At 32.0% G+C, this 14,847-nt stretch overlaps 1 protein-coding gene across 1 annotated transcript in view; it reads left to right on the forward strand.

The window, feature by feature from the left end:
- LOC145286371 (neuromedin-U receptor 2-like) overlaps positions 1-8,682 on the forward strand; it is a 60,193-nt gene extending 51,511 nt beyond the window's left edge. The window contains exons 3-5 of the mRNA XM_080135304.1: positions 282-292; positions 2,586-2,706; positions 7,966-8,682. Of these exons, the coding sequence (XP_079991430.1) occupies positions 282-292; positions 2,586-2,706; positions 7,966-8,327 (494 nt within the window). The 3' untranslated portion in view covers positions 8,328-8,682. The remainder of the gene's footprint in view (positions 1-281; positions 293-2,585; positions 2,707-7,965) is intronic.
- The last annotated feature ends 6,165 nt before the right edge of the window (positions 8,683-14,847 follow it).

The following is a 14,847-nucleotide window of genomic DNA, read 5'->3' on the forward strand; positions in this document are numbered from 1 at the left end:
AACAGATAGACAAAAAGCAAAAACAAATGAATTGGGTGCCATCAGCTAGAATCGAAACCAAAGCATATAGTTCTCCAGCTTTACTTGTTAACATCTGTACTATGTCCTTATGAATATAAAAGTTTAAAAAATAATGTTGTTTAACCTATGAATGTGTATTTGCGCATGCGTAGGAGAGCATTTTAACTTTATTTATGCTTATCAAGTTCTTATTTTCTTTTACTTTTGACTCCTCGCAGCTATTTTTACCGGCTATAAGCCAAATCGAATTTGTTCCACAGATCTAAATCCCGTAAGTACCAACTTTCATGTCTGTAGACTCAAAAATCGATGTAAAAGTTTTGTAGTGGTCATTCCGCACACAAACAGATAAGTTCACTTTTATATATACGTCGCATTTCTAATATGTTACCTAGCATCTTCTTTCCTCTTCTGATGAGAAGCATTAGGCTTCAAATACCGAGGTATGAATTATAATTAATGTAATCTACTCTTGAATGAACGATTAAATTTATATGTATTAGTATATATTGCTTTTCTCATCTTTCCTTATATAAGTCCTAATCACCTATATATCAAGTTTCAAGTTTGTAGACCAACAACTGACAGAGGAGTTATGTAGAGACTATTTCTCACACACACACACACACACACACACACACAGATAAACAATGTCACTTATATATATACTAGCAGGGAGACTCGACGTTGCCCAGGATTAAGTGAGGATTAGATCATATTTTATTGTCATCGAAATCGGTAAAATCACCCATTTTTCAATCAAATCGATTAATTTCCTGCTCTAGTTGAGGACCCACCGTGGTGCATCGGGAAGTTGCTACACATGCCTCCCTGAAGTGACTTAGTCTACAATATATTGTAGTTTATGTTGCACTGTCGAGAACCTAATTTTGATTTTATAAATTTTAATTTTATATATTTTGCTAGTTGGTGACCGTAATGTTTCTCAAATGTTTTACTTATTTCTATTTTAATATACATGACATGTGCAATTATCTACTCCCTTTCGATAATCGCCGCCCCAACTCTGAATGTGGCGCCGTTTTCTTCTCTTTCGCCCTTTATTCTCTTTCTGGCCGTGTCATGGCCTCTCATACATTGCCAACTGCTGAGAGTGAGCATTTATATATATATATATATATATATATATATATATATATATATATATATATATATATATATATATATAAGGCTAGAGAAACAAAAGAAAACACACTATGTACATAATTAGTTGTACTCTGGGTGCGTGTGTGACACCATTGCAGAAAAGGATCCTCCAAACCATAACATCCATAGCTTAGCTATCTGTCGACCTATTTCGGACCCATCAAAGCCATCAACTGCAAAACACTTTGCCACTTCTAAAAAGTCTATAAACAAACTATATGTCTTGTCTTTTGTCTCTGTCATTGCCACACCTTGATTAACAATCCTATTTTCGATTGCCTTTGTGTACTTTATCAAACCGCTTTCTCCCAGTGTCTTTCTGCTAATCTAACTTTTTATATTTTTGTTCTACTAATCAAGTATTTCTTTTCTTTTCTTTTCTTTTTTTTTTTTTTCCTCCTTTTTTAATCACTTCTTAACACTTTGTGGGGATTGCCGATAGTACTACACACGTCCGTTTTGTGCGCTTCATTTTCATCCTTTACTATAATGTAGATCTTTATAGACAATTTATATTAATTGCTGATGTCCCCTTAAGTAATCCAATTTGCCAAATTTCCATTACTACCGATTACTACGATATTATCCCATTGACTACTGTACACTCATCCTTGGGTGGCTTCCGGACCTTGAGGTCCTGGATATGACCTTAAACTATATCCAGTGGTGAGGCCCCAGCTTGTGGGCTTTGGGGAGTGTGGAGCCACCCTTTAATTACCATTGCTCCCAGGTCCACTCTGACCCGGAGTGGTAGTACCTGTTAGGGTCCCAACTATGGGTTAAATAGAAACCGACGTGAAAACAACAAATATATTCTATTAAAAAAAAAATTCTTCAAAATCTTTGGATTCGGCATTAAATAACCCGAAAAGGGTTGATATGCTGTAAAACAAAAACAACCAACCAACCAACTTCCGGACCTTGATAAGTCGTGACTGCTTTGTAAAAAAAAAAAAAGAGAGAGAGAGATAAATCCGGTAATAAGAATAAGTTTCCCCTTTTTTTTCTTATAATCATAACTGTATTGGTGGGATCTGTGGAAATTCCGCAGCGGCATTTTTCATATGTAATATATTACTGCTGGGCATTCTTTGGACGTTCAACCTGAATGAAGACCCAGCGAAATTATTGTAGCCCTTTTGTTAAAATTGCAAAAGTACTTATCTAAGTAATCTAGCTGATGTAATGTCAGAATATATCTAGTTATTACGGTTTATCTCACATATCCTTATAGGAGTCTGTAACATATTTCCATTGTATGGACGCCTAGCGCAAACGGAAACCCCACGATATCATTATACTATCTTTAGACAAAACAGATATTTTATTGCCGTGACTCTTCACACCGTTATTACAAGGGTTTATAACCGTTCGTTTTGTTTTGTTTTCCAGTTTCTGTTGTGTTTGCTTTCTTTTTTTGTTGGGCACCTTTTCACATCCAACGACTGATTACAATGTACATCACGAACTGGACTCCAGCTCTTATGCAATTCCATGCCATCCTGTTCTACTTATCGGGTGAGTGCGTCGAATTACTTTATTTTTCTTTCAGAAGTTGAGAACTTTACCGATTACAGCAAAAATAACGTATAAAGATTAATCTCTAATTAAATATTAATTAAACTATATTAGTTACAATAGCAAGCGATGTGTCGATTTTATTGTAAGCTTGGACAAGTAAAAAAAGAAATGACTTGCATACTCGCTCCAGAAAGCTTCACCACATTATTGAGAACAAAACTTTCGCTCAGGAAGTGCTTATTCAGGTGTTCGATCTTTTCAGTGTTCACAGACTTTTGGCGTTGGATTCTATGAGGCTGCTCGATTCCATTTTACCATTTTTAAATTCATATCTGTTTTTTCTTTATCTTGCAAATATTGCAGACGAACTTTTTTTCCTTTTTTGATAAGAAGAATCAGGCTTCGAAATACCATGGACTAAAGAGTTTTTCTTTTCATTTTTCCTTATTGATATGACGATGTAATAAATTTTTATTTCATTTTAAATTCTCATCTATTATTTCTCGTATATATATATATATATATATATATATATATATATATATATATATATATATATATATATATATATATACAGTAGCGTCCAAAAGTTAAGGGCTAGTAGTTTCAAGACAAGTTTAAGTACTTTTTAAGAAAAACCGTTCATTTAAAATACTTAATATGCATATATACTTTTAGACATACTCATCCCTCATGTCTCGCCTAAATTTCATAAGCATCCGTTGGATATTTTTGAAGTTATGACCAATAACACAAAAGTTTGTCCAAATTCTCGTGGTCCAAAAGTTAAGGGCTAGGCGGTATAAACTTTAATTATTATAACAGTAAGGTACTGTATAGGTGGACAGGAGTTATCGCCCCTGAACATACTTTACATAAGTGGAGTTTCCAACGGGTAAGAGTTATCGCCCCTGGCTCATAACTTTACATTTGTGGACTTCGATCTCCTATAAAAAGAGAGAGAAACGTCCATCTTCATTCTGAAGTCGACACACGTCGTTTCGCTGTCAGACAGGTACTATGAATAATCTTACTTCAAATATTTACTAAAGAACATTAAAATTATTGTAATTGGGTAAAAGAAATGAGTGTTTGTATCGCACTAGTACAACATGGCAGCAAAACAACGTCGTCCCGTTTCTGTCGAAGAAAAACAGATCATTATTCATCTTCATAGTAATGGCAAGAAAACTTCTGAGATTGTTGACACCGTAGGAAGGTCTCCTAGTGTAGTAAAGCGTGTTGTGGCACATTTCAAGCAGTCAGGATCAGTGGCAGCTGCCCCAAAATCTGGTAGACCTCGAATCACAACTGCTCAACAGGATCGTCTTATTGTCAAAATGTCACTTAAAGACAGATTAAACACTGCTTCTAAAATATATCGAGAACTAAAGCAAAGGTCTATTGTTCAAGCGTCTCGGCAAGCTGTTACACGCCGGTTGCACGCTTCTGGATTGCAATCTCGAGTGCCAGCAAGGAAGCCTCTTATCTCCAAAAAGAATCAGAAACTCCGCCTCGCTTTTGCCCAAGAACACGTTGTGTGGACAACCGAAAACTGGTCCCGTGTGCACTTTAGTGATGAATCGAAGTTTAACGTTATCGGATCTGATGGCAACACGTATGTCCGGCGAAGAACTGGTGAGAGATTGAAGGTTAAGTGCGTAAAAAAAACTGTGAAATTTGGAGGAGGAAGTGTAATGGTTTGGGGCGTTATGTCAGCTGCAGGCTGTGGACCACTGATTCGTCTGCAAGGTGGAATAAATGCAGAAGTTTATAAGCAGATTCTACGGCAGCATGCAGTTCCTAGTCTTCGGTCGTCGCTCTATCAACCTGCAATTTTCATGCAGGATAACGCTCCTTGTCACACTGCTAAGAAAGTAAAAACATTTTTAGACGAGGAAGAAGTTGAAACGATGCAATGGCCCCCTCAGAGTCCAGATCTTAATCCTATTGAGAATATCTGGAAAATAGTTGGTGAACGTGCTCAACTTCAGTGCCCAAAAAATCAAGAAGAACTCTGGCAGTGCTTACATGCTGAATGGAGTGCGATAACGCCAGCGTTTTGCAAGAAGTTGGTGGATTCCTGTGCCAAGAGGTGTCAAGAAGTCATAAATAGCAAGGGTTTGTTTACCAAATACTAGTTAGTTGGTAATTTCAGCCATTCACAGCAAGGACAAAAGCCGCAATCGTGTTAGCCCTTAACTTTTGGACACACAAATTTTGAACAATTTTATTTAAAATGGTAGTTATTCAAAAAATACTTAGTGTAGGCTAACAAAATTATGACCCATTGAAGATATACATGTTATCTATATAATTGTGAAGTAATTTTTTGTTGTTCGTGGGTATTTGTTTCAAATATATGGCTAAACTTGCTGAGGTTTTACTAGCCCTTAACTTTTGGACGCTACTGTATATATATATATATATATATATATATATATATATATATATATATATATATATATAATCTTGGAAGTTTTTTTAACTTAAAAACTATATAGAAAAAACTTATTTAATTTTTATAATTTTTATTATTCGTTAGAAAACTATTAAGTCAGAAAGTCATTTAATCACTTGCAATCAATGAATCAACTTGCTCTCTCGACTTCACTATAGTCCTAATGTTGATTTAAGGGATCATCAGTTATTTACCATGAAACATTGTTTCGGGGATTTATATATATATATATATATATATATATATATATATATATATATATATATATATATATATATATATATATATATATATATAAGAACAAGTAGTTAAAACGTGTTTAAAAAACACTTTGAAAAAGAGTTAAAAACATATTTAATTTTAAAAAGGAAATACAAAATAAGTGGATAGTCCTTAATCCGCGGAGTTTCGAAGAAATACTTTCCTTCTCAACAGAGGGTAGGGAGTAGCAAAATGCGGGATCGGATTTTGCTTGCAAAAGTATTTAATGAAACTACAAGTAAGTCATGGATCTTACTTAGTAAAAAAAAATAGTGAAAGAGAGGGAATAGAGGGAAGAAAAAGATGATTTCGCATGAATGGATATTCTGGTGAAGGGTAAAATATCCAATAACGGTAAAATCCAAAAAAGTTGATTAAATTTCCATTTCCACAAGTAAAATCCAAAAGAATCGCGTTATTGGAAGATGGTTCAAAGTAATCCAAAAGGCAGAATTCCATGGAATAATTCATAAATGGGTACAAGAAAAAATTGGAATGAGTTTAAATAATGTTATTAAAAGAAAGATAAATTGTGCGTAGAAAGAAGAAATGGAGAAATTTTAAAACACGGCTGCCAGGGCTGATTTAAGAAAAATGAGATTACTTTATAAATATTAACTCTTTAATATTTATAATTTACTTTAGATTTGCCATCTTGGATTATCTTGGTAGACTTAATTGCAATTCTTATTTCATATATATATATATATACATATATATATATATATATATATATATATATATATATATATATATATACATAAATCCCCTTTATATACATATATATGTATGTATATATATATATATATATATATATATATATATATATATATATATAAAGGGGATTTATATATATATATATATATATATATATATATATATATATATATATTAAAATGTAAATGCGTGTATAGTTTAAATTATGTGTGCGCGTGTGCACACACATATAGATAGATAGATAGATAGATAGATAGATAGATAGATAGCCTTTAAATGTCTAATAGACCGGAAAGTGAGAGAGGGGGAGAGACGAAGTTGGAGAGTGAGAGAAGAGGGAAAATGGAGGCAGATAGAGAGACAGAGATTGGAAAGAGTAAAATTGTAATAATAAAGATTTAGCTTTCTATATTTTTCATTTTATATTTATTATTATTTTATTTTTTTATTTTTTATTTTTATTTTATTCTTTTATTTTTTTTAATTTTTATTTTATTCTTTTATTTTTTATTTTTATTTTTATTTTATTCTTTTATTTTTTATTTTTATTTTATTCTTTTATTTTTATTTTTATTTTTATTTTATTCTTTTATTTTTTATTTTTATTTATATTTTATTCTTTTATTTTTATTTTTATTTCATTTTTATTTTATTTTATTTTATTCTTTTATTTTTTTTTTATCTTTTATTTTTATTTTTTTTATCTTTTATTTTAATTTTATTTTAAATCAATTATTTTTTCTTTTTCTTTCTATTTCTATTTATTTGTTTCATTGTTATATTTTTTACTTTTTATTTTATTTTTTTTATTATTTCCATTATTTATTTATTTTATCTCATGTCTTATTTTATTTTATATTTCATTATTATATTTATTTTATTTTTAGTTTATTTTTTATTTCATTATTTCTTTTCTTTATTTTTCTTTTATTTACTTTTTTAATTGTTTATTTATTTTATTTTATTATTTTTCTTTAAATATTTTTTCTTCTTCATTTACTTTATTTTATTTCATATTTTTTTTTATTTTAATTTCTTTAGTTTCTCTTATGTTCTTTTTTTTTCTAATTTATGATTTTTATATTTTTATTTTCTGTTTTTTTTCTAATTTATTATTTTTGTATTTTATTTTTATTCTTTACTTTGTTTTTTCATTTCTTTCATTTTCTAATTATTTTTTATTTTATTATTACATTATTTTCATGTAATTTTATTTCATTTTTTATTTTACTTATATTTTATTTTATTTTTTACTTTTTATTTCTATGTTTTATTTTATTGCTGTCTGCCTTTCTTTTATTGTTTTATTGTTTTTCATTTCATTGCATATTTTGTTGTTTTTGTTGTTTTATTTTTATATTTTTTCTTATTACATTATTTTTATATTTTTTTATTTTTATTTTATTTTATTTTATTTTATTCATATTTACATTTTATTCTTTCTTTTCTTTTTATTTTATCTTATTTGTATTTTTCATTTTATTGTTTTTAAATTTCTTTATTTTTATTTTATTTTATTTCTTTTATTTTCTGTTTTATTTTATTTCATTATTTCATTTTTATTTTTATTTTATTGTTATACATTTCTCATAATTTTTACTATTTCTTTACTTTTATTTAATTTATTTTATTTAATCATTTCATTTATTTATTTTTTTATTTTTTTTTACTATTTCCTAAGTTTTTCATTTTTATTCATTATTTCATTTTTTTTTTACTTTTTTAAATTATTTGTTATTTTATGTTATTTTTATTTTATCTTATTCATTTATTTATTTATTTATCATTATTATTTTTTTTTTTCGTTTATTTTGCAGGCATTCTCTATTTTAGTCACTCAGCCATTAATCCGATCCTTTACAACATCGTGTCGGAGAAATACAAAGCCGCTTTCCTGGATACTTTCTGTTGCCGGCAATGCATCTCCCAAAATATACGCGTCTATTATCAGCTGACGGGTCACATGCCTTACAAGGCCAAAAGGAATTCCCATTTCTCCATGACGTCCGATCGGAACGACGTGTCTGGTCAAGCAATGCAGACGTTCCAATCGAGTGAACATCGAGCTAGGCGAGAAAGCGAGAAAGAAGGTCAAATGAACACACGATCGAATTCGACGGAAACGCACGTGCACTATATGTCGCTGAAGGTGTTAGCAACCGGAGACCACATGTCGTGAACAGCAATAAGTAATAAAGCTATAAATATTACAATTGCCAATTGAGTGATCCACTGTTGGGTGGAGAGTGTGGATCATTATTAATTATAAAGATATCCCGATTATTTTATTTTATTTTTTTTTTTTACAATAGCACTGTCCTGAAAAAAAAAATGACCTTTATTGTATTTTTTGTTCAGTCGAGTGATCCACTATTGGGTGGAAAGAGTGGACTATCGTCAATGGCCAGTGTATAAAGATATTTAAGTGTTTATTTCCAATCACACCGTCCAGAAAAAAAAAATTAACTTTGTGGTGTGTTTTAATAGTCTTTGTACCAATAGCACATGAGAACCAAAATAAAATGAGAACACGAGGCAGACTGATGGAGAATATTTATTTGAACGCGCATGCGCATGGGGTGGTCGAAAGTTTAAGAACGCAGGCAGCTATTTCTTCACGTGGAAAATGAAAATGGAAATTAGCATTTCAAAACAGACCAATATTTATATCTGGAGTACTTTACGAAAAAACTTCGTGTGCTTGCCTCTTTTCGCCGTTGTTTTCTTTCTTTTTTTTTTTTTTTTTTTTTTTTCCTTGGCTTATATACAAATATTACACATTATCGTCCACCATGGTGACCGTTTCAAAATGGCGCTATAGAAGTTGTATGCCCCTCTCGTTAATTTATTGGCACCGACAAACAAATGAGAATAACTTACACAAAATTTACAGTTCTATCCTAATGATCATAAACTTTTAGAAACTCGGTGGATTTCAATAGCAAATTGTTATGTTATAGAAGGTTATCGAACACGATATCGGTTGCGATATTGAATGGTAAAACAAGCGCTCATTCATCAGATGTTTTATTTATGAAACGCCATTACAGGAAAAATCGATAAAATCTAAGGGAGATAACTCTCCTCAATTTCCCTGTTGTACAAGGGACATAACTAGCACAACCCAAACAAACATCTCTAATTATTTGTTTAATGTTAGTTATTGCACTTGGTATATACAAATAAATATAGGTAATAATAGAACAGATAAATGGCACGGTGAAAATGGCACTACTAAAATTGACATAGGTGAAATAGTAAAGACGGATAAATAGGGGAAAATAACACATGGGAAAAATAGAGATGAAAATTCCATACTCAGTATCAAAAATCTCTACCGTTATATAAAAGTCACTTTGTGTGTGTGGGGGGTGTGAGAGAGAGAGAGAGAGAGAGAGAGAGAGAGAGAAAGAGAGTTTCTCATAGGTTCCGAAACAGCTGAACGTAACTTTCGAAAATTTCACACAAAGCTAATTTATACGACTGACAGTGTTCTTAGATAGGTTTGTACAGAAATTCATCCGATAATTTTCGAAAAAAAAAAATCCGATCTTAAAAATAGCTTTTCTCTCTTATAGATAAAAAGAATAAATTTTTTACAAGGGAATATTTTACGTTACACCGGCCAGAGGAGATAATAAACTTTCAGCAAATCATTTCTTATAAATAAAAAAAAAATAAAAAAGATTTATAATAATCTGGCGATATAGCGTAGTAGTGCCACTACGCCGTAGTGGTAGAGCATTTCACTACAGATCGAATGATCCTCTGTTCAAACCCGAGTGCACCTCACAATTTTATTTTAATTTTTTCTTATTAATGAATTCGTGAGAAGAAGAGGAGCCATTTAAAATTGCCGCAAATCATTTCTTCGTTTGCATATTTTAAACTAAACATTTATCAAAAGTTACTTTACCAGGGCATTCATCATCAAGCCCAAATATCAGCTGAGGTGATATTGTAAACTAACACAGACGGAATTTGAAGAACAACATTACCATTATTATTATTTTTATTTATTTATTTATTTATTTATATGCGAATTACTCCACCGTGGAAATTATTCTTCGTAATATATAATAATCAATAGAGGATTGGTTCTATAATAATAAATACGCAATCTGCATATATTAAAATATCATAATTTTAATAGCATATTGTACGACCGGGCAACGTCAGGCGTCCAGCCAGTATACAACTAAAACTAGTTTCTTAAACTGTATGATTAGTACCAGCTGAGAAAAATGGTTGGCAATCATATTGTGCTATATTTCCCGTTTATTCATTTGTGCCATTTTTAGCTGTGTCAATTTGATTTGTGTTATTTTACCGGTGCCATTATTACTCTTGCTATATACAACGAAAAAAAAATTTTTTTTTTTTTTTTAAATTAGTGAGAAATTTTCATTTTTTTTTTTTTTTAGTATAGATCAAAAATGCTAAAATATCTGTTTCTTTTTTTTTTTTCTTTTTACTTTTGTTCAAATAATTAACAAATTTCTGCGTCAAGAAAAGAAAATTGAGTTCATGTTACACAACAAACGCAGGTACGAAAGAAGCAAATAAGCACCCTACAAAAATAATCCAAACGTGTTTTAAACTTTTACTTCCTTTGCCGACGGTCAGAACTCAGAGCTGTACAAACAATCAATAAAGTTTTAAATATAGATATTTTATAATTAATTTATATCTTTTATGTTACAGAAATATATTTATTCAGCTAGTGTCGTCATTGAAATATAACATCGATTAAAGAAGCATTAAAATTCTTAGAGTCTCAGATGAGCCATATCATAGGTTGATATGAATGGTAAGCTTAATCAGCATCAAATCGCTGCAAACCTCGATATTCAACTTTCATCTGTTAACTGAGCCATTGTCCAATTTATCAGCGAGGGAAACTAATCAATGTCATCTTGCCTATCTCTGTCAGGACTCTCTGAGAGTTGTATTTATTATTATTATTATTATTATTATTATTATCATTATCATTATCATTATTATTATTATTATTATTATTATTATTATTATTATTATTATTATTGGCTCACATGGAGCTTTCACACGTCAACAAACAATCTGATTGGAAACCTGTGGTGTTCTCTGGAAGCTGAGTGACAACAAGTCTCTCCAGATGTCCAGCTCTCTCCACCTCCTTCGATAACATTTGCAAATAAATTTGCGTCGTCCCAACAGCCTCTTACCATTGATTTCTCGCTGGCAGTGGCCATTGGTTTATACTGGAATTTGAGTGGCACTAAGCCTCCCCAAGGTCCCAGTTCTCTTCGCGCTTGTCCAGCCGAGGTCTGGCCAGCACTCTCTCCTCGGTCTTTCAAACCTTCTCGACCCTTCTGGGCTCTTTAGTATCACTTTTCTATTGGGAGGAACGGTGATGAGACAATGAGGGGGATGCATGATGGGGGTGTAGAACTTGTAGATATGCAGCTTCAGTGTTCTTCATTCCCTGTAACGCTTCTTCGTTATATTGTCTTCTTGTATTATTCTCCGAATTCAAGGGTTGTTGTTGTTGTTGTTGTTATTATTATTATTATTATTATTATTATTATTATTATTATTATTATTATTATTATTATTATTATTATTCCGTTAACTCCACAATGTTGTAATGTTTTACGCCGTTTTTCCCCCTCAAGAGCGGGCCCTTACACCAAGGAGTTCAGCTGTTTCAGATCATCAGGAATTGAGCCAAGCGCACCTATGAATATTGGCACGATGGAAGTTTTCTTATTCCACAATCTAGCAATCTCCACCTTCAGTTTCTGATAGTTCCGTATTTTCTCATTCTTTTTGCCTGTTAAGTTGATGTTTGCGAAAGCCAAATCAATAATTTGGCATTCATTGGTCGTTTTGTTCACAACTACAATATCCGGTTTCCTGTACACCGAATCATAAAATACCAAAGATCTTAACGCCCTTATTTTCCACTACCCCTTCTGAGTGATGTTAGTACCATTTTTCCGTCACTTAAATTACAAACTTTTGGCACAAACTCCAGTGCAGATTTGTACAAACTTTGTCATGGCGACGTTTGTATTCTTTTTGAGCAAGTATAGAACACGCACTAACAATGTGTGACACTGTTTCAAGAGATATACCACACAACCTGTACTCATCAGAACAGTCCTTCCCATGTTTTTATTGCATTTGTATTTAGTGCTTGTTCCTGAGCAGCAAATATAAGATTTTCTGTTTCTCTTTTCAAGTTACCTTTTGACAGAAAATTCCACGTGTCCTGACATTTTTGTGTCTTAGTATCTCGCTCAAACTGACCATGAATTTTCATTTTTACCAACTTTTCTGCTTTGATTCTTTCCTTGTACTTCTGCTTATCTTCCAATGAATCCTTATCCAACTCTTCCCCTTTCGCCACTGTTGAAAAAAAAGGGTTGGTTTTCCAACTGCTCATACTTTTCCCTATAAACTCAATTATATTTTCAGCCACCCCTAATATTTTTATGTCCTGAATGCCCACGAATGCCGCACCATATCGTAAGCCTTCCTCTAATCTATTCATGCCACATCCAAGATTTTTTTCTCCATTTGCAGTTCTTTGAAATGCATTTAGCAATCGATAGTTGGTCTTTTGTTCCTAAACACCTTTTCCTCCCTCCTTCTTGTCCCACTGGTAGTGAATCATTGACTTCAAAATTGTCATATGCTTTTGAACTGAGTATCTCTGTCAATGTCTTCCAAAGCAAGTTCAAGCAAGCAATTGGTCTATAATTTTCAGTATCTGTAGGATCTTTTATTATTAAAATAGTCCTTCTCACTACAAGCCATTCTGGTATCTGGCACAATCTGACACAATCATCCAGAAAAACAACAAGCCTCTCATAGATTTCCGTGAAAGATCGAATCCATTACCCATGAATTCCATCAGGTCCGGATCCTTTCCACTTAGGCATGAACGTCATTTGTTTTCTCAGATCTTCAACTGAAATGTGGATATCCTCTTGCTTGTCCCATTCCAGTCTTTCACTTACTCTAGTGACCCAGTCAGCATCAACCTTGTGATAAGTCTTTCTTGCTCCAAACTTTTTAGCCTCTTGAGGTTTAGAAGTCACTGTTTTGGTTTCATTTCCTTCCAGATTTCTAAAAAAAAAAAATACTTGACTGGTTTGTTTTGAATAATCTGTTGTCGTTAAACTGCTGAATTCTGTTATACCTCCTAATCTTGGAAACTTTTGTCACAATCTGCTGCTTTATCTCTTCCGTAGTGGTATTAAACCCCTTGGCTTTCAGTTTGTGTCGTCCAGTTCTTCTTTCTCTTCTTGATTGTATTTTCCACTTTCCTTTGAACCATGCCTGAATTCAACCTACATCTTTTCTTAATCTCTTCATGTCACCTTCTATTATTTTTTCTCCAATATGGTTCTTCTTTCTGTTTCATGTTTGGTTCTTTCGCCCCTACCATCTCACCAACCAATAGAGCCTTTGCCTGCAAAATGTCTATGACATTTGTTATGCTCTTCAGTGACACCTTTTTCTCTGTTCACATTATTTACTCTGCTCACATTATTTGTCGCATTCCTTAACTTTTTTCTGGTCAATAATCTTGCAATTAAAAATATTCCCTTTTTCAGTATTTCTCGTTAATTCTTTCAGTCTATTCAGCAAATTTAATTCATCATCTGTTATTTCCGCACTGGAAATCTCACAATTATGAAGTAAGCTATCCTCCTCTGTTTGAATTATATGATTATCTATCATTCCCATAGTATAATTTCTGCTTTCTTCTTCTAACTCTTGGCACTCATGAGACATTTCTGGAAGTGTTTTAACAGAATCAAATTCAAGCAAGATTTCAGCATAGTCAATACCACCGGCAGATGAACTGTTTACTATCCTCCTTCTGACCTATTCTCTTTCAACTGACGTAAACCATATTTTTCTAAGTGTTGTTCTTATCTGATTCATCAGCTTATTTTCAATCATTTCAAACGTACCTCCTTCTTCCCTGTACTTCAGTATCACCTTTCCAATTCCTCTTGTATGATCATCCCGTTCCGCTCTCAGTTTACATTCCACTGCAAACTTGTGCTTGCTCTTCCTTGTTCCACTTTCTTTTCACATCACCAGCTCTTTTAGCCGATTTCCTACGAGTGTAATAATTTACTTTCTTGGAATTGGGCAAACTCGGTACTCCAGTGGCAGAAGTTTAAACGTTTGCATAAAAGGTACAGTCCTCCCAAGATCCAACTCCTTTGTATTTATATTCATCATAAGAATGAGTTGCATTTGTGGAGGTTCCTTCCTCTACCAACCAAAACTAAAGAACACTTAATCTGGCCGTAGAACTTGGTTATCTCCGCTGGACGTCAACCCGGCGCTTCCTTACCACGAGGATTCAGTTTCTGCTTGGAACTAACCAGTATTTTTTATCGAAACACAAGCTCTAGAAAGGTTTTCGGCCAAGACTTAGAACTCTTTCTACCAGAAAAATGCAAAGTATCTTCGACAACAACGACAATAACGACGATGATGACGATACACACATTTAAACAAATTTATACGTAAATAAAATAAACAAATCCATCACATACGATAAACTTGCTATCATTATTATTATTATTATTATTATTATTATTATCATTATTATTATTATTATTATTATTACTATGATCATCATCATCATCATCATCGTCATCATCATCATTATTATTATCATCATTATTATT

Source organism: Euprymna scolopes, chromosome 10 (assembly GCF_053919585.1).
Source record: "Euprymna scolopes isolate OS-2025 chromosome 10, ASM5391958v1, whole genome shotgun sequence".
NCBI lineage: Eukaryota > Metazoa > Mollusca > Cephalopoda > Sepiida > Sepiolidae > Euprymna > Euprymna scolopes.